This window comes from Kogia breviceps, chromosome 19 (genome assembly GCF_026419965.1).
Source record: "Kogia breviceps isolate mKogBre1 chromosome 19, mKogBre1 haplotype 1, whole genome shotgun sequence".
Classification (NCBI taxonomy): Eukaryota; Metazoa; Chordata; class Mammalia; order Artiodactyla; family Physeteridae; genus Kogia; species Kogia breviceps.
Genome location: NC_081328.1, coordinates 6,901,609 through 6,922,323, shown reverse-complemented (window position 1 = coordinate 6,922,323; position 20,715 = coordinate 6,901,609). Strand labels below are relative to the sequence as shown.

At 45.0% G+C, this 20,715-nt stretch overlaps 2 protein-coding genes across 3 annotated transcripts in view; one reads left to right on the top strand and one right to left on the bottom strand.

Moving 5' to 3' along the window:
- Positions 1–7,124, bottom strand: part of STX8 (syntaxin 8) — a 239,081-nt gene extending 231,957 nt beyond the window's left edge. The window contains exons 1-2 of one of the 2 annotated variants that reach the window (XR_010838285.1): positions 7,041–7,124; positions 456–555 (exon numbers count right to left, since the gene is read on the bottom strand). Coding sequence is in view for 1 of the 2 variants with exons in the window: in XM_059047525.2 (XP_058903508.1) it covers positions 456–555; positions 7,041–7,057 (117 nt within the window). In the remaining variant the exon portion in view is untranslated. The remainder of the gene's footprint in view (positions 1–455; positions 556–7,040) is intronic. The other variant, XM_059047525.2, reaches the window with a different exon arrangement.
- An 835-nt stretch (positions 7,125–7,959) lies between these two features.
- Positions 7,960–20,715, top strand: part of CFAP52 (cilia and flagella associated protein 52) — a 38,059-nt gene continuing 25,303 nt past the window's right edge. Inside the window, exons 1-5 of the mRNA XM_059048169.2 lie at positions 7,960–8,200; positions 12,795–12,994; positions 13,382–13,518; positions 17,055–17,183; positions 19,882–19,981. Of these exons, the coding sequence (XP_058904152.1) occupies positions 8,122–8,200; positions 12,795–12,994; positions 13,382–13,518; positions 17,055–17,183; positions 19,882–19,981 (645 nt within the window). The 5' untranslated portion in view covers positions 7,960–8,121. The remainder of the gene's footprint in view (positions 8,201–12,794; positions 12,995–13,381; positions 13,519–17,054; positions 17,184–19,881; positions 19,982–20,715) is intronic.

The window sequence follows — 20,715 nt, the reverse complement described above, 5'->3', positions numbered from 1 at the left end:
CATGAACCCACGTCCCCTGCATCGGCAGGCGGACTCTCAACCACTGCGCCACCAGGGAAGCCCCTACATTTTTTTAATGTAAAATGTAAAAAACCAAAAAAGTCTATTATCCTTTTGTTGAGAATGGGTACTCAAAGAGGTGAGAACTTGGCCTCTGGTCCTGCAAAGCCTGACAGATTTACCATCTGGGGGAAAGCGTACCAACCTTGGAACTACACTATGAAATTGTTAGAAACTTTTTAAGGTAAAGTAGGAGAAATTATAGAGATGCCATGCTTCATTTAGTCCTAGTGATTAAATAACTATTAACTGACTGGTTGTAATGTCAATTCGACACGTGTAAGCATAAAGGCCATTATACATACACACACACATACACACAGAGTCAGAAAGGGGAGGGTTTTCAGACCTCAGAGCTCAAACAAATCATTTGAAGTACTCATTCCTGGTCTTACCTTGGTTGTATTTTCACCATTTCTTTCATACTGATTTCGTTGTTGAATTTTCTCAGCAATCTCTTGTGCAATTTGGCAGGTGGAATCGTAGGTGGAGAACCTGCATCAAAGTCAAAAAGGGAGAAAAAATGTTGAAGGTTCTTTAAAGGAAATTTCTGCATAATCTAAGTTTCAGTTTGTACTTCTAGTCACAGATGCAAACAGGAAGGGAGGATGATAATTGTAACAGCAACGGCAACAGGGGTTGAATGGTACTTAGTCCAGGCTGGGCTCAATTCTCAAAGCTTCCTTTGTAATAACTCACTTAATCCACACAAGAACACCGGGAGGCGGGTCACCATTCCCATCCTACACGTGAGAAAATCAGGCACAAAGAGGTAGAGCGACTTGCCCTGTGGGTACCACCAGCTGCAAATCAAGGCTGCCTGGCCCTGAGCCTCTGCTCCGAGCCACTGTGCTATCTGGCTGCTGATAAAGCATACAGATTCGTTCATTCACAAAACATTCAGCAAACATTTCTGGAGGGCCCGCCTCTGTGCTGAGCACTGATCCAGGTACTGGAGAAGAGAGCAGGGAACAAAACGGACCGAGTCCCTGCTTTCAAGGAGTTTAGTGAAGGGAGAGAGGCATCAAACAAACCAGAACGCAGTATGTCAGGTGTTCCTACGGGCTAAGAAGGAAAATAAAGCAGGATAAAGGGATGGAGAGTGAGAGGCCAGGTGAGCAGCTATTGGGGGAAGAGCTACACAGATCGGCAGGTAACACGATGCTCTGGGGTCAAAGGACACACACCTACCTGACACCTAAGCTTACCAGAATTCTCTCAAAGCAGGTCCTGAGCTTCTATTTGTTATTCAACAGTGTTGGGGGTTTTGAAGGATTCACAACCAATCCCCAATAGTCCCTTATTTTTTCCTTCGCTTACAGCCTTTTTACTTCTTATCTGTTTTACAGAAAATACTTAAGTGTGGACACATATTTCATCTCTCCTAAAGGGCAGGGACTATGAATATACGACGAACCTATTTTCCAGGAGTGCTCAGTAAAAACTATTAAAATCTGCTGTTTAACCTAATGTTAAACACCAAGGGGGGAAAGCCACGGGGGGGGGGGGGGGGAATGGTGGTGGGCTGAACTGGGCGATTGGAATTGACGTGTACACACTGATGTGTATACAACTGATGAGTAATAAGAACCTGCTGTATAAAAAAATAAATAAAATTAAATTTAAAAAAACACTAATACTAAACTTTGGGTTATTTGTATGGAAATATGTTAATATAAATGTTTCAGACATTACATGAAATTCCTAAAAACCTTATATGTTCTGGTATAATGTTATAAGTCATAATTCTAGTTATTACTTTAAAATGTATATCTCAGAAATAACTAAATTTCCTTGTCAATTGCATCGTTATGAACTTTCATCAAATCTTTAACCGTGGTCATTTTTAAGTCTTTTGTCATTTACAGACAGTTCTGGGTGTACTCTGATGCTTTTGCAAAAATATTCCTATAAAAGGGTTTCATCTTCAAGGAATTCATGGAAAAGACTCTGACAAGTACAGGTTTCTGGTAACTGACTCTACTGCTGAACTGAATGAGTAAGCATTTTCAGAACTCTAATGGAAAACTGGTGAATTCATGGAAGTGCTAACAAATGATCAAGATGAAAAAAAGAATTAATTACATGGGACTGAGTGAACTGATGAGGATGATTATAATTTTTGTGACGTTCTGTTTGAATAAAAAAAAATGTGATGTAAATTTATGTAAAAAGAACTTAATGTAAAACAATGCCACTCTTCTCACATATTTTCTCTTGTTTTGGAAAATACAGATATTTTCTGTTAAAAACATGATTTATGCTGACATGTAATAGGTTGATTATTGTTATAAATGAATTAATAAATATTTTTAAGTTTCAAAAAAATTAAAATCTGCTGTTTAACCTAATGTTCCAATTTTTGTCAGAAAAAATAAACAATCCATTTCTTAAAATCTCTGAATTCCCACATATCACTTAAACAATGAGGGGACCTGGCAAATGTCTTTGAATGAAGGAAAAATAAACAACCTCTGGTGGTTTCCCTTAGGAGTCTTACTACAGTAATTATAGCTATGGCTAACAAGTGAGTACCTGATCTGGGCCAGCTCCTATGCTAAGAGCTGTACATTTTAAATTTAATAAGGATCCAATGAGGTAGTGTAACCGAGCATGACCCTATGGGGCCTTCCTGGAACAGACCCCCATCCCCTTGTCCTCCTCCTGCCTCTTGTCTATAGAAAAGCTTTAGTCTCCTAGGCCTTCCCTGAGTTCCAAAGAGTAAATTTAATGAGAGAGGTGAGAAGCAGGAAAACAGTCAAGCAAAACAAAATAATAATAGTTTAGCCATTAAAGTCAAGGACCTTTGGTTACTCCTCAAGGGCTGTAGATAATATTCTAAGCCGTGTCCTTTGAGCTGCTTTGCAGACACCGAAACCCCCACCGGGTGGGAGAAGTTAACTGTATGCTGCCCAAAAGCACATAGACCCCAGACCAACTGGAACCAGAAAGTGACTCCCAATTTCCCCTCCACCAACCAATCAGAAGAGTGTCCACGAGCGGATCACGAGCCCACAGCGCCCCTCCCTCACCCTGTCTTTAAAAACCTTGCCCTGAAGGCCGTCGGGGAGTTCAGATGTTCTGAGCATTGGCGCTAGACTCCTTGCTTGGTGCTCTGCGATAAACGCTGCACTTTCCTTCACCACAACCTGGTGTCAGTAGATTGGCTTTACCGCACGCGGGCGAGTCAACCCAAGTTTGGTTCGCTAACGGTAGGATCCTTGGCAAGTCACCACTATAATCTAAAGAAGTAGCATCATTCATATACATATGTTCATGCATACCAAGAGAGAGCAGGTGATACAAGACAATACACGATTAAGAAAGTAGGACGGGAGACTTCCCGGGTGGTCCAGTGGTTGAGAATCCGCCTTCCAACGCAGGGGACGTGGGTGCGACCCCTGGTCAGGAAACTAAGATCCCACATGCCGCGGGGAAGCTAAGCCCGTGGGCCACAACTAAGACCTGACGCAGCCAAAAATAAATACATAAATATTAAAAAAAAAAAAAAAAAAGGAAACTAAAAGAAAGTAGGAGGGAGGCTGATAAGAAAAACTGGGTCCCAGCTTTGCCACATTTTCCCCTTTTCCCCTCCATACCGTCATCTATGAAAAGAGGTTCTGAGGTCTGGCTCTGTGGTCCCAGACCACATGTATGAAAATCAATAACAAGGTACAACACACTTCCTGCCAAACGTGGAGTATAAATGGCAAGTGCATATTTCCGGAGTTCGGAAATGAGAGAAATTACTGTTGGCCAAGAGGTTACACCTGGGGCTGAACCACAAGGTCAACGCAGGCCTCTCACTCCGACCAGAGGGCACATTCTAGACTAGGTGAGAGACACAGGGAACAAAAGCAAAGACGAAAGGGAGGGTAAGAGCCTGGCACGGTCGGCTGAGTGGTGGTCCTGGGTAGGAGGGTAAAGTATAAAATGGTGGAGATGAGCCGAAGCTAGTTTCTGCAGAGCCTTGAACAGCAGAACAAGGTTTGACTTTTAGCAGAGAATTTGAGAGGTGTAGGGGATACTTGTTCACATAGAGTGAGGCCTGCAAGAGGTTACATGAAACGCTGATGGCCCCAACCCCCGATGTCTGGCTCCTAAGCCTCACATTCTCATCGGAGCTCTAAAGAGCATTTCTGAAGCTTTGCTACACAGTTGACTCACCAGAGGAGACTTAAAAAAAAAAAAAAAAAAAATCCTGGCTCCTACCCCAGGCATCATCTGATTGAATTGGCACGGAGTCTGAGCTGGACGTGAGGAGTTGTAAAGCTCCGCAGGTGATTTCAATCTGTAGCAAAGCTTGGGAACCACTGGCCTAGTGGTAATGGGCAACCTCATGACGGAATCAAGCACACAGGTACCTAAAATGCTAGTTTAGGAAAAGTAACCCGAACTCCACGTACGTGAATCCCTCGGGGGATGAGAGAAGAAGGGCAAGAGACCAGCAGAAGACGTCTCCAGCTAGTCAATGCAGTAACCAGCCACCAATATTTACTCTGTGTAAGCCATAAGGCTATAAAGGATTGGACTACGGCAGAAAAGAAAATAAAAATACTGGAGATTAGTGAGTAATCTGATAGGAAGAGTGAGGAAAAAGTAGATGATTAGAGTTTCTAAGAGGATGGTGATGCCAGTACGGAGGCTGTGGAACCGGAACAGAGAGAAAAAAGTGGTAACGCTGATTAACTTTAGCAAAGAACCCATTCAGAGACAGTCACCACTGGCTATTTCTATTATTACACAGTGCGCTTACCACTGGCTTTGATATGCCATTAAAATAGTAACAGCCATATTCCATTTCTAAACAGTAGAACGCTACTCAGGAGTAAAGCATCACTGAGCTATGCTATTTCAATAGCAGGAGAGCAAAGCTGTAGTCAAGTCTGTTTCATAGATTTTTCAGTAGGAGAGCAAAGCTGTAGTCAAGTCTGTTTCATAGATTTTTCAGTAGGAGAGCAAAGCTGTAGTCAAGTCTGTTTCATAGACTTTTCAAAGTCCTATTCCACACTCCTTTCTGCTCTCATGATCAGCAACCTACTTTGCAAGGAAGCTGACCTAGCACAGCACAGTCCCTCGCTGTTTCACTTTCAACAAATGAGAAAGCTGCGGAGTCAAACTACTTGAGAGGAACCGGAAAAAGTATCCGTGCTTTCACAACATTAACTGTGGAAGAGGCCTAGGGTTCAATGATAGCGTCTACCGACCTAAATGGATACCCTGGGGCCTCTACCTTATTTCTAAGCTTTATTTCCTATCTTATGTGTAAAATGAGGGAGTTAGCTTCCAGGAAGTGGAGGGCAACTTAGCCCTTGGACCCAGTGGTTCCACTTCTAGGGAGTGAGCCAAGGAAATAAGAGATGGAACAAAAGGGCAGTCTTTGTAATTAAAAAAAATAAGGCCCAAAAACTCCCTAACATTTTTTAAAGGGTACATAGAGGGGAATGATTAAATCATAGTGCATCATGGTCATTCATATGATGCACTATTAAGCACCATTAAAATTGTGTTTTCAGTGAATATTTAATGATATGGAGGAAGGTTCCCTGTTTTGTAAAATATATAGGGGTGTGTGTACATGTATACACACACCCCTATATATATATATACACACACACACATATATTATACAAAGTAATAAATTCATTTTAAAAATCAACAGTGGCAGGCTTCCCTGGTGGCGCAGTGGTTGAGAATCCGCCTGTCAATGCAGGGGACATGGATTCGAGCCCTGTTCCGGGAAGATCCCACATGCCGCGGAGCAACTAAGCCCGTGCACCACAACTACTGAGCCTGCTGAAGCCCGCGCGCCTAGAGCCTGTGCTCCGCAACACGAGAAGCCACCGCAGTGAGAAGCCCGCGAGTAGCCCGCGCTCGCCACAACCAGAGAAAAGCCCACGCGCAGCAACAAAGACACAGCACAGCCAAAAATAAACTAATTTTTAAAAATCAACAGTGGCAATTATTCCAAATGGTAAGAGTTAAAGATGGGGTTTTTTTCCTCTGCAAACATTCAATATTTTCTAAATTTTCTATCGGGGTGTTAAAATTAGGTGAAAAAAAAATAGTGTTAAATCAATTAAGCCATTGGCCCACATAATCTAGATCCCAGGTAGATTAACTTTGATCTTGCAAAATTAATCTCTTAATATCCGGACTATCTGCAACTTAAACAATAAACTATGTTAGAAGTACTAATATGACATATTCTCCAAAAGAACTGTGTTGAGCTATAGCATTTTTAATTAGTAAACAAAAAGCTCAAGTCCAATACGGTATAGGAATAGGTTCACTCGTATTAGAACTTGTGTCTTTCATCATTCAGTCCTTGGGACTTAACTGTTGAATAAAAGACCCTTATCACCTATTGTTTTACTGCAGAAGCTGCTGCCACAGAAACAGTCCTCGTGGTACTAAAATACCTTATCAACGGCATAACTTCCCTCCCAGATTCCTATACGTTTTTTGAAGGGCCCACAACATCTAGATGCTAGCGCCAACTGGTTACTAACTCGCTGATGACCATGAATTCTGAACCTCGGTTTCTCCACCTGGGAAATAAGGAGGTTCACCAGATACACTGGCGTTCCACAAAAAGGTCACTCCGACTTCACTTTCGCAGGAGTCTGGGGAAGCCTGCATCAGCCACCTCCACAACCACGACGGGCGGGAATCCGGGAGATGCAGCCAAGAAGGGCTAAAGGAATGCTCAGAGATTCGGCACTGGAACTCAGCTCCCTAGGAGTCCGCCGGGTCTCCCGCCACGGCCACCCATGTCAGGACCGAGGGTGTCAGGATGCGGCAGAGCCCAGCCCCTCAACCCCCGCCCCCGGCAGCAGGGGAAGGGGCCTTGCTCCCCCTCCCCTCATCCCGAAAGGCCTCCAGCCCTAATGCCTAGCGACCGCCCGCTCCCCAGCAGCACGGGCTCCCCCGGGACGGTCCGCGTGCAGCTCCCCCCCCACCCCCGACGCCAGGCTCACCAGGAGTCCGGGGCCATGGTGCAGTCTCCACCCACTCCTCGGACACTTCCTGCTCGCAACAGCTGACTACGGCGGCCCGCGCGGCTCACACCCCGCGGCTCGACCCGTGCGCGACCGGAACCTGGAGTTTGCAAAGTGAATATACATACCCCAAGGCCTCCAGACTGTGATGAAGAAAGGAAAGCGCTCCCCTGGGGAACTGTAGGTTGGAGCAATCGGCTCCCACTAAGAGACGCGAACAGTTGGGTGCAATTAAAATAAAATTGTTTTTGAACAAAATCTAAGCATTTTTCCCAGGTAGGTGGGAGCCCCTCAAGACCTCTAGCAGTTACTTAACGTTTTATCCTGCTTAAAACAAAAACAAACAAACAAAAAATGGATTGTGGTGATAGTTGCACAACTATATAAATTTACTAAAGCCCACTTTAAGTAAATTCTATATATAATTTATACCTCAGTATAGTTAAAAAAACAACGTTTTGTCCTGCTTCAAACAAGGGACCCAAAGAAGTATCAATTATATATTGTCTTACAGCAGCCTTCCCATCAGAAGCAATCCTTTATGTTTAATTTTTTTTTTTTTCCGGTACGCGGGTCTCTCACTGCTGTGGCCTCTCCCATTGCGGAGCACAGGTTCCGGACGCGCAGGCTCAGCGGCCATGGCTCACGGGCCCAGCCGCTCCGCGGCATGTGGGATCTTCCCGGACCGGGGCACGAACCCGTGTCCCCTGCATCGGCAGGCGGACTCTCAACCGCTGCCCCACCAGGGAAGCCCTATGTTTAATTTTCAAATGCCATTAGGTGCTTGATTATATAGTTACCCCAAAGGTCACAGACTCTTTACATGGGAGAGGAGGGAATTAGTTCTGTGAATTTAGTGCCCCTTAAATTTCCAGAGAAATATTAGAAGGTAAAAAGAACAGCTCTTTCCACTTGCAAGAGGGCAAAAGGACTCGAACTCCTTCGGCTGGGTTTCAGCGCAGGCGTTGATCTGGCGCGCATGCGCAAGTCCGTTACCATAACGACCGGAAGACGCTGCATCTCGGGAGGCTGAGAGGAACGTGAGCGGGGTCTCCAGGTCATGGAAACCCAAACTTCGCCCAAGGATGAGGTGGCTGAGGTGGCCGAGCTGGAGCTTGAGGCCGTGATCGGATTCAATGGTGAGATCTCGAGCATATCTGGGTTGGGCGGTTTAGGAACCCCAGGGACGCGTAGTGCAAACAGGGAAAGTGACACCCCAGGTAGCACCTGGAAGGCAGCTTGGGACGCTGGCATGAGCGAAGCACTGGGGACCCAGAGAGCCCCTCCTCCCCAAAAGTCTTAGAGAGTCACATCCTCACTCCAAGCCTCAAAGAATGAGATGGGTTTTGCCAGCGCCTAAAAGAAACAAATGCCTCCTCCTCCTTAAGGATAAGTAAGTGTGACTTGAAAGCCTTCTCCCACTAGTCAGCTCTCCCCTGGCTCTAGGCCCCACACAACCCGCAATACTGCCTGCCCCTCAGTGACCACCTACAGAATCCGTGTAGGCCCCTGGGACCAAGTACCTTCTAAAATCCCGGCTGATGTACTAATGAGAAGGGGCTAGCGGGGAGGGGGGATTCTAATGGTGAGGATTTCAGTCCACGACAGAAGGCGAAGCGGACGCCAGGGGGAGCTGGAGAGGAGAGATGCTTTGGTCAGAGCAGGCCTGGTTGTTCGGCCTAAATCTGACTTAAGACCCCCTCCTATTTGCAACATGAAGGGGGGAAATGCTGTTTGGTTTTCTGAGAAGGACGAAAACAAGCAATGGATTGCATTTTTTAAAAAGCAAACATTTTATGTCTGAATAATATTCCATTGTATATATGTGCCACATATATATATATATATATATTTTTTTTTTTTTTTTTTTTTTTGCGGTACACGGGCCTCTCACTGCTGTGGCCTCTCCCATTGCGGAGCACAGGCTCCGGACGCGCAGGCTCAGTGGCCATGGCTCACGGGCCCAGCCACTCCGCGGCATGTGGGATCTTCCCACACCGGGGCACGAACCTGTGTCCCCTGCATCGACAGGCAGATTCTCAACCACTGCGCCACCAGGGAAGCCCGCCACGTCTTCTTTATCCATTCATCTGTCGATGATTACTCAGCCATAAAAAGAAACGAAATTGAATTATTTTAGTGAGGTGGATGGACATAGAGTCTGTCATACAGAGTGAGGTAAGTCAGAAAGAGAGAAACAAATACCATATGCTAACGCAAATATATGGAATCTAAAAAAAAAAAAATGGTACTGATGAACCTAGTGGCAGGGCAGGAATAAAGAAGTAGACATAGAGACTGGACTTGAGGACATGGGGTGGGAGGGGGAAGCTGGGGCGAAGTGAGAGTAGCATCGACATATATATATTACCGAATGTAAAATAGTTAGCTAGTGGGAGGCAGCAGCATAGCACAGGGAGATCAGCTAGGTGCTTTGCAATGACTTAGAGTCGTGAGATAGGGATGGTGGGAGGGAGGCTCAAGAGGGAGGGGATATATGTATGCACAAGGCTGATTGACTTTGTTGTACAACAGAAACTAACACAGTATTGTGAAGCAATTATGCTCCAATAAAGATCTATTTTTAAAAAAGAGCAAACTTTTTAAAAAGTGCATTGTGATGCCAGAAATCTTTAAAATTGTGGTAATGTAGACACAGAACAATCAATGGCCAAAGTGTTAGCACATTCTAGGACTTGGCTCTTGAGTCTTCGTTTTAGGTTAACAGTCTCTGATAGAAAGTGGGCATTTAGTGCATCCGAGATACTGGCCATCTTTAGAGCTGATCACCAGGTCATTGGTAAAGGATGTGGGTGACCTGCTATGAGGGCAAAGGGTCACACTGGTGACCAGCAGAGAGAGCCCTGCTACTGAATTCGTGATGTTTTGTGGCACTCAAAGACCAAATATATGGTCACTTATACCTCAGTGTCTCCCATGGCAATTATCTCGGCCTTTCAAAATTGAATAAAATTAATTGAATTGTTTTCACCTTCTTGATTTTGTGACAATTTATATTTTTTCATAGAGTCAAATATGCATTTATCTAGAACTACTGTATGCCAAATAGTATGCTGTGCACTGAGAATACAGTGTAATACAGGGGTAAATCCATAGCCATACTTAAGAACAAGAATTTAGAAAATTAGAAAAATACAGTGAAACTGAAAAAAAATCAGCCATCATTGCATTTCCTAAAGATATCACTGTTAAACTTTTGGTATGATCCTTTCAAATATACATTGACATATAATTTTTTTAACAAAAGTGGTCTCATGCTGATATATTCTCTTATAATCAGACTTTTTTCCCACCTAGGATGCCATGCAAATCTTTCCTTAGGAGTAAATATACTCTATGCCATAATTTTAATATATTTTAATATAATATTCTGTTGCATAGATATGCCCCAATTTATTTAACCAGTGTCCTGTTTTTAAAAATTTAGTATAACTTACAATTTTACATTTATTTTTAAATGCTACAAAGAATATCTGCATAGCTAAATCTTTTAACTCTTTAACTTTTTCCTTGGGATAAATCCTGAGTACATCTTAAAGATTTTTCATGTATCCTCCAAATGCCATACAAAATGTATACCAAAAAGACATATATGCGAATGGTTATAGTAGCATTGTTTCAAATAGCTAAAAACTACAACCAAAATGTCCATTAAAAGTAGAAAGGACTAATAAATTGGTATATTCATAGAATGGATTCCTCTGAAGCAATGAAGGAGAATGAACTACATACAGAGGGCAGAAAACTCTGTCCGCGGTTGCCAGAACTCGTGGATGCCGAGGGCCGACTGTAGTACACACTTCTATGTAAGGAACTTGCGCATCCGCGTGTCTTGGTATCCGCGGGTGTCCTGGAGCCAATCCTCCACCGATGCAGAGGGACCCCTGTAGTGCTACACAACCACGCAACAATGTGGTTAGATTTCACAAACATAACGTTGAATGAAAAAAGCCAGATACGACAGAATACGTCCTGTACAGTATAATTCCATTCGTATAAAGTTCTAAGATGAGAAAAAATAATTTACAGGAATAGAAGTCAAAACAGCAATTACCTTTGGGGAGATGTAGCCTGGGAGAAGGCAGATGGGAAATGTCTGGGGTGTGGTTATAATTGGCTTCTTGGTCCGGGCTGTAGTTATATGGGTTTGTTGGTAAAAAGTGACTGAGTTTCTCGTAATTTTGCCTTCAATGCAACACATTTACGTAAAAAGGCTATATACTACTTGTCAGAAAATGACCAAAGTTTTATAAAAGTGTGGGAGAAAGCTTCTATTCTAGGTTTGAATGGGGTCAAAGGTTAATTCAAGTAGTCTTTTTTTTTTTTGCTGCATTGGGTCTTCTTGCTGTGAGCCAACGTTCTCTAGTTGTGGCCAGCGGGGGCTACTTTTCATCGCGGTGCGTGTGGGCTTCTCACTGCCCTGGCTTCTCTTGTTGCAGGTTGCAGAGCCGGGCTCTAGGCGTGCGGGCTTCAGTAGTTGTGGCACGTGGGCTCTAGAGTGCAGGCTCAGTAGTTGTGGCGCGCGGGCTTAGTTGCTCCGCGGCATGTGGGATCTTCCTAGACCAGGGCTGGAGCCCGTGTCCCCTGCATTGGCAGGCGGATTCTTAACCACTGCGCCACCAGGGAAGCCCTCAAGTAGTCTTTAAAGTTGGGTAGGAGTCGGTGGGTAAATATCCCAGGGAACAGATATAGGGTGAGCCAAGGAGGAAGGGGGAGAGTGTGGCGTCAGTTGGAGAATGGCAAACACTTGGCTGGCTTCAGTGTCACGGACTGGCAGGATAATACAGTAAAGAGAGCCTGGGATTCCATTTTGGAGGCCTTAAACACCAGGTAATGGAGTTTGGTAGCTCTCACATGGAAACAAATCAGAAGCAAAAGCAAAGCCCCTTTTATCGTGGTGACACTAAAACTCAGTGTAGAGTTACATTATAGCTTATGAGTTTTAACTTGAGGGTGTAAACATGTAAGTGTACTTGAATCTTCCAGCTACTATACATTTGAAGTTCTCTCTCCTACAACACTGTCTGATTCTTTCTCCCTCTAGAGAGACAACCATTATCCTGAAGTTAGTGTACCCTTCCCAGCTATGTTTTAAAATTTTACTATATGTGTAAAATATTAGGGCTTCCCTGGTGGCACAGTGGTTGAGAGTCCGCCTGCCGATGCAGGGGACGCGGGTTCGTGCCCCGGTCCGGGAGGATCCCACGTGCCGCGGAGCGGCTGGGCCCGTGATCCGTGGCCGCTGCGCCTGCGCGTCCGGAGCCTGTGCTCCGCAACGGGAGAGGCCACAACGGTGAGAGGCCCGCGTACCGAAAAAAAAAAAAAAAACAAAACAAAACTGGAGCTAGGTCTGAAGTGAGGTTCCTGGACCAGCATCAGCAACGTCAACATCGCTTGGGAGCCTGTCAGAAATGCAGAATCTCGGCCCCTCCCCACACCTAAAATCAGAATCTGCATTTTAACCAGACCCCCTGGGGACTTTTATGCACCTTAAAGTTTGAGAAGCTTATATATTATTAGACCAACCTTCTTGTCAGTGGAATAAAATTACCTATCATCCCTTACTCACGCGCACACACACTCTTATTTTAGTTGAACTAAGGCTTATTTCAAAAGCGTTCTTTTGTGCTCAATTTAAATAAAAACCACCAGCCACTTCTGCCCCTGACTTATTTTTCTATTTTTTCCTCTTATTTTTAATTTCTCTTTTAGGACATGTCCCCACTGGTCTAAAATGCCATCCCGACCAGGAGCATCTGGTTTACCCTCTGGGTTGCACCATCCTCGTTCAAGCACTAAATACTCAGGAACAGAATTTCCTACACGGTCATGGCAACAATGTCTCCTGTGTGACCATCTCCAAGAGCGGAGTTTACATTGCTTCCGGACAAGTCACATTCATGGGCTTCAAGGTGAATAAACTAAAAAATCATTCATTCTGAATAGATTTAGCGGTGCCTCCCAAGAAAAACTGCCCCACTTCAGAATAGCCCTGTGCTACCCTGTTTATACCCTTCCTCCTCTTCCTTTGACCTCTCTTGGAACTCATTTTCATCCTATCAGGCTGAGAGTGGAGGAACCGGATGGTTTCCTACCCGATGTTGCAACTTGTTACTGGTAATGCTCAGAAACAAACGTCCCTGCTTACAACTGTTTCCATCGTGTTGCTGTCATGTTTGTAAGACCTGCTCTAATTTCTAGAAAAGTGATGCATGATGATTTCTCACCGAGAGGGGTAGCTATCTCCTCCAGTTCTTTCAAAGCCTGTCTATGATCTGACAGTGTATTCTTGCTCCCAGGCAGATATCATCTTGTGGCATTATAAGAAGAGGGAGCTGATTGCTCGGCTATCACTTCACAAGGGCAAAATTGAAGCTCTGGCCTTTTCACCAAATGATTTGTACTTGGTATCACTAGGAGGCCCAGATGACGGAAGGTAATGAACTAAGCATATTTACCTATTTTCCGCCATGCATATTTCTAGATGTGTTAAGTACCCTCTCCTTTCTAACACTCTCTGTTTGCCCATCTGTAGAGCGTGTGTGGTGTGAGAAGGCTATGACAAAAATACCATGGGATGGGGCTTCCCTGGTGGCGCAGTGGTTGAGAGTCCGCCTGCCGATGCAGGGGACACGGGTTCGTGCCCCGGTCCGGGAAGATCCCACATGCTGCGGAGTGGCTGGGCCCGTGAGCCATGGCCGCTGAGCCGGTGCGTCCGGCGCCTGTGCTCCGCAACGGGAGAGGCCACAACAGTGAGAGGCCCGCATACCACAAAAAAAAAAAAAAAAAAAAAAAAAAAAAAAAAAAACCATGGGATACTGATTCTCAAGCCTGGCAGTGCATTGAAATCAACTGGGAGCTTTAGAAAATTACTGACGGTTGGCTCCACCTTCAGAGACTTTGATCACTTGGCCTTGGCTTTAAGAGTTAGAAAGACTCCCCAGGCGATTCTAATGTGCGACTAAATCGAGAACCATGGCTGTAAAAGATGACATCATCTTGTCACCATCATTCTCATCATAGACAAGAGCTAATTTTTTTTTTTTTTTGAGCACTTACTATGGGACAGGTGTGTGCTGAGTAACTTAACTTCATTATCTCATTTAAGCCTCCTGACAACTCCATGAGGTGGGAGCTACTGGGACCGTATGACTGATGAGGAAAGTAGCAGAGCTGGGGGACAAACCCTGGCTGTGTGACTCCAGAGGGGGCATTTTAAATTTTTTAAATTGCCTCACCAAGACATGATCTTGGCCCTCAAGGATCTCACAGTCAAGTTGAGTAGGGAGAGCATACGTTCAATTGAAATTGGGGGGGAAAAGTATTTCAAAGCATTATATTAGGAATAAAAATCAATGTAGCACATATTCCTGTGTAAATGCTAAAGGAACATCATCTATAGAAGAAAAATAACACCAGAGGTTTGTGTAGGATTTAATACGTTGGTGCGCACTTTCACAGATACTTTCTTGTTTGAGATCCACAGGTTAATTACAATGGAAATTTACATTTGTGTGTAGCTGTATATTGACAGTTCTCTTAATATAGAGCAAATCAACAAAATCCTCAGAGATTTCCTCCTCTCACGGTCATTCCCTTGCCATGTAAATAATCAGACTTCCCTGGCTTATCCCCATTTGACTGCTATTTTGTTCTTTGTAAGAAATGCATCCAGAAATCAGCTATTAACATTCTTAGCTCCACTTAAGGCAGTTGTCCTCCATCTTGTGTGCACATTGAAATCACCTGAGGAAATAAGACCCCTGATGCCTGGGTCCCAGCCCCGGAGGCTTTTCATGCTTGGCAATGATCACCCCCACCCCCAGACCCTGCCAAAGAGTCGCCAAGGCTAGGCCTTGGGGGTAGGAAAAAACGGCTCCTTAACCAAGATTAATCTGCAAAACTGTCATCTCCTCTATAATCTTAAGCTTGATTTTAGGCTACCGAAGATTTGCTTACGGAAAACTGGAGATGTTGAGAAAAACATTCTCAAGAAAGTTTCTTCTTGGGCTTCCCTGGTGGCGCAGTGGTTGAGAATCCGCCTGCCGATGCAGGGGACGCTGGTTCGTGCCCCGGTCCGGGAAGATTCCACGTGCCGCGGAGCGGCTGGGCCCGTGAGCCATGGCCGCTGAGCCTGCGCGTCCGGAGCCTGTGCTCCGCAGCGGGAGAGGCCACAACAGTGAGAGGCCCGCGTACCACACACAAAAAAAACAAACAAAAAACCAACAGTTATATGGATATGCTGGAGTTTATTTGGCCAGCTATCTATGTTGGTGCCTTTTATTTATTTTTAAATCTTAAACTTGTTTTTGAAAAATTAAAGCTATACCTGTTCATGGTTTATAAAGCAAGTGTGTTGTCCTACTATGCAGAAGGATTCAAAATTTGTATCCCCTCCACCATGAAGAGTTCCACTGTACAGAGGCACTTAGATTCTTTTTTTTTTTTACAGCCCTATTGAGATACATTTCACATACCATGAAATCCACCCATTTGAGATGTACAGTCGGGTGGTTTTTTTAGTATAGTGGTTAGTTGAGTGGGTTTGTTGTTTTTTGCCAGAATACTTCCCCAAGGACATTTTGTACGTGTTATATTGTGCAACCTTTGCCACGATCAATTTTAGACCATTTTCAACACCTCACAAAGAAACTCAGTGCCCATCAAACATCACTCCCAATTCCTGCTCCACCACTGCCCCCACCGCAGCCTCAGGCAACCACTAAGCTACTTTCTGTGTGTATAGATCTGCCTGCTCTGTATGTTTCACATAAATGAAATAATACAGTATGCGGCCTTTTGTGACTGTTTTCACATTGTATGGATATACCACATTTTCCTTATCCATTCATTAATGTATAGACTTCTGGGTCATTTCCACTTTTAGGCTACTATTATAAATGCTGTTAGGAACATTTGCGTACAAGATTTTGTGTGGAGGTACATTTTTATTTCTCTTGGGTATGAGGTTTTAACAGTCTTTTTTGATCTTGGTTCATCTAGTGTTTTACAACTTTTAAGTAACATGCCTCTCAATTTTTCCACGTTAGGTGGTACCTATCAACTTCCTACTAAGAAAAAGAATTCATAGCTCTTATACTATGTCCTCCTTCCCGCTTCCTGGCGATCTTGGTTATACCTTGATTTAGACCACCTGTGATAATTCATTCCACATGTAGAAAAACTGGGGAACATAGGTAGGCATGTTTCTACATTAACCAGGTTTGTACTATCCGCATTCTTTTTCTGTAATACTCTGATCCCAGTGTTTAATGTAACACCCCCCCACACACATTTTTGATAATTTGATTAAGCAAACGCTATTCAGTGTAGGACTAAATTGTGTGACTGCACTCAGAAAGATGGAAAGGTAACCTACAACCGCGCTTCTCAAAGTGTGGTCCCCGGACCACCAGCATCAGTGTCACCTGAGACTTTAGCAAAGCCGACTCTCAGGTCCCACCCCAGACCTACTGAATTAGAAAGTCTGGGGGTAGGTCCTAGCACTCTCTGTTTTACTAAGCCCTCCAAGTGAATCAGCTACATGTTCAAGTTTGAAAACACGCCTATGTCATCCCCTTTATTGCTTCTAATTAATGTTTTGTGGTTTTTTTTTTTTTTTTTTTTGCTGGAGTACTTCCCCAAGGAAATTTTTTTACTAGAGATAAATGAGTGGTAAACTTTTATGCCCTGCCTGTCTGAAAATCTCTTGCGATTTAGCATCAAACTTGATAGGCTCATGGTTTTCCAGCCTCATAATCATCTTCCTTCAAAACTTTAAAAATGTCACCCGTTTATCTTCTAAGCCAGTGCGATTGAGGAGACGTCTGGGGGGCAGGGGGGCAGTGTAATTGTTTTGTTCCTCTGTAAGTAACCTTTGTATTTTTTTTCCTTCTAGAACCGCTAAAAGAGCCGTTTCTTATTTTGAAAGCCTGTTTTCCCCTGACTCTCTTTGTCCTTTCGTCTGTGCAGCGTGGTGGTGTGGAGCATAGCCAAGAGAGACGCCATCTGTGGCAGCCCCGCTGCCGGCCTCAACGTCGGGAATGCCACCACGGTCATCTTCTCCAAATGCTGCGATGAGATGTTTGTCACTGCTGGAAAGTACGCATCTGCTGCCAAGGTGTCCAGAAGCTGTAAATCACTTCCATCTTAATTTTCATGATTTGGGAATCATTAAAAATCCTTTTAGCTGAAAGTCTTTTTATCTTTTTGTGGTACGCGGGCCTCTCACTGCTGTGGCCTCTCCCGTTGCGGAGCACAGGCTCCAGACGCACAGGCTCAGCGGCCATAGCTCACGGGCCCAGCCGCTCGGCGGCACGTGGGATCTTCCCGGACTGGGGCACGAACCCGCGTCCCCTGCATCGGCAGGACAGACTCCCAACCACTGCGCCACCAGGGAAGCCCTGAAAGTCTTTTTAAATATGGTTATTTGACTATTCTGTGCTTCCTACTGAAAAGGTTCTGCTGATCTGCTGAACCCATTTCAGGCTCTGGTCTTTTTGTTACAGATAACACATTGCCCCCAATCAGTGCTCACAGGGTCATTTGCCCAGTTGCACCGATTCACTTACTGGTTGATGTTTCTTACCACCTGCGCTTCCTTTAGATCCCGTGAAAGGAGAGTTTGTGAATGAACTGCACCAGCAAGTTTCAGATATTTGACTATCAGCCATATGCGATCATTTCTGGTAGGGTCGGCCTCAAGCAGCTAAGCGGGTGGGGTACCAAGCTGAAGGTCTGAACAGAGGCCTGCATCTGTCTAACAGAAGAAATTAATTTACAGGTTCACCCATCAGAGCCCTGTCTGGAGTTTGACATGAAGGTTAAACCTGTATAAAAGCATCCTCTTTCATGTCACATACCAATTCGCAGGTCAGAAATCTGAAGGTAGGGTTGAAGCATATGTTGGTTGCAGCGATCCTTTTCAGCCCACCTGTGGTCTCCCATCTGTGAAAGGCACAGGTCATTCGTTACTTTTCCAGCCGGAGTAAAGAATCTGTGCTGTTTCCTGCCCCCACCTGGTGACATCCGGCATGCATCTGTTCCGTGGCTAATTACAAGGAAGGATTTATTCAGAGGCCATGAAACTAACTGGCTGGCATGAAAGCCAGCCCCTAAGGAGAGAATCTTATCAGGACAGTTCTCTGATCCTAAAGCAGCTGACCACGTCCTACCCTGACTTCAAGGGGTCACTGGTGGCCGTGAAGCTCTTCAACTCCCTTCTGGTTTGCAGAGTCGTTTGCCTAAAACTTTTATGGGGGGGGGGGCGGTCTATCTGCTCTTCCACAGGTGATTGAGCAGGAGGCATCAGCCAGTTCTGACGTCTGCTGATAATCTTTCCCCAGGAGTCAAAACCGGAATTTAAACAAACAAACAAAAAAAAATTTTTTTTAGGACAATCTTTATTATAGGTCTGCGTTAATTTCTCGTGACATTGGCAACCGAGAAAAAGTTAGCACTCTTAAATAATATTTCTGGCATGTACCCATATACACTGGATTCTCCGTGCTGGTCCCAATTTCAAGTGTTCCATTATACTGACCCCCATGAGATGTCCTGCAAATTCCAGTATTTCAGCATCCAAATGACATCTACCACAGAGGCCATGGAAAAGCTGATTTTTTTTTCTTAGTTTGCAAAGTACATTCAAAATATCAATACTGTTGAGCACTTACTAATATGTGCGTGACTCTGGGTGCTAAAAAAAACCTACCAAAACTATGGCTTCCCTGGTGGCGCAGTGGTTGGGAGTCCGCCTGCCGATGCAGGGGACGCGGGTTCGTGCCCCGGTCCGGGAAGATCCCACGTGCCGCGGAGCGGCTGGGCCCGTGAGCCGTGGCCGCTGAGCCTGCGCGTCCGGAGCCTGTGCTCCACGAAGGGAGAGGCCACAACAGTGAGAGGCCCCCGTACAGCAAAAACAAAAAACACAGAAACTAAACTTGATGAACTATATTTTGGCATTAATCTTTTCTGCCTTAAGATATCAGCTGAAGTCTTCGTGACGCTAACCATGATATTTTTGTACAGGTATTCAGAGTAACTCAACATACAATGATTAAATAGCAAGTATGTGCGGAGTCTCACCTGAGGTGCTGATGCTTTTTGACGTTTAGCTGCCCTGTCTCCTTTCTCCTTCCTTGTAGACAGGACTGTCCATAAGTTAGTCCTTCCCTTTAAAAGTTTTCCTCACAACTCCATACCTTGAAAGAAACATAACTTGATGAATTTTGGTTTGCTTTACTTACTTGTTTATTCGTATGTGTCTGTTTTCACCAGTGGGTAGAGTATTCGCTTCAAAGTGAGAGAGAGCTGGGTGGGAATCCTTGCCCTGCTGTGTGTAGGCTCTGCGGTTCCTCGTTTGGAGAGCGGGGGCATCATGAAACCTACTTCGCAGGGTGGTCGCAAGCATTGAATGGAGTACAATCATCCCTCAGTGCCCCTGGGTGCTGCATCCGCAGATTCGGCCACAACGGTGGATCACGCACTATGTTTAGATCTCTGCAGCTGGTAGAATCTCGAGTGCGGAATAGCGGATGCAGAACCAGTGGATACCGAGGAGGGCCACCTATGGGCCGTGCGCATGCGTGGATTTTGGTGTCCGCTGGCGGGTCCTGGAACAATCCCCCGTGGATACCAAGGGACGACTGTATCTTGGGTAGATCACCAGGCTGCAACAAACCCCCCGAAATACCTAGTTCTCATCCTTTCAGCTTCTCCTTCAAGGCCCTGCAGAAAACAGAGAAGAGATGAAGTGTCTATTAAACGGGTATCCATTTGATTGTGGGTTTCTTTTCTCCAGTGGGACAATTCGAGTATGGGAGCTGGATGTCCCAAACAGAAAGATCTGGCCAACCGAGTGCCAAACAGGACAAGTTAAAAGAATAGTCATGAGTATCTCAGTGAGTATTACTCTAAGTGTTATTTTAGGTATAGCTGTTAGTACAGGTTCCTGTTAACAGTACTGACCAGGATAGGTGTCTGTGCGTGTACGCGTGCGTGTGTACGTGTGTGTAGGTACACGTACCTAGGGCTAGGGGTGGGGAGGTGAGGTCTGGACGTGGGGGACATTGACTGAGGAGGCACAGGTGAGACAGACCCCGTGAGAGGCTGGAGAGTCTGCCTAGACGCAGCTCTAGGAAAATCTGTTTCAGTGGGACCTGAACTGCCATCAGATCCCAGGAACCTGCCTCACCTGGAGGGAAGCAACGTAGCCAGGAGGTCCTCAGAGCCCCCAGCACCTCCCTTCGCCACTTCTGTTATTTCTGCACCGGAAAGAAAGTTTCTGACAATGAAACCCCTTGTTGAAATGCAGTTTCCTCCATAAGGAGGAATTATTCATATGTTTTGAAGGTGGATTCGAATATTCATGCATATAACTCCATTCTCCACTGACTTGTTCCTCTTGTTTCATGCATACTCATTTGATGAATGTAGGCTTTGAAATAGGAGATAAAGCCAATGCACGTTCTCTCTGGAGGAGCACGCTTTCTCCCTAGGAGGCCTTTGGAGGTGTCCCGGCATGTGCAGGCTAACGACAGACACAGGTCAACGTCCGGTGAAATGCACAGGCTGCTTGGAGTCTAATGTTTCCTCCAGTTCTGAGTTTGGCCCTATCGTGCTCCCCTCGAAGCTG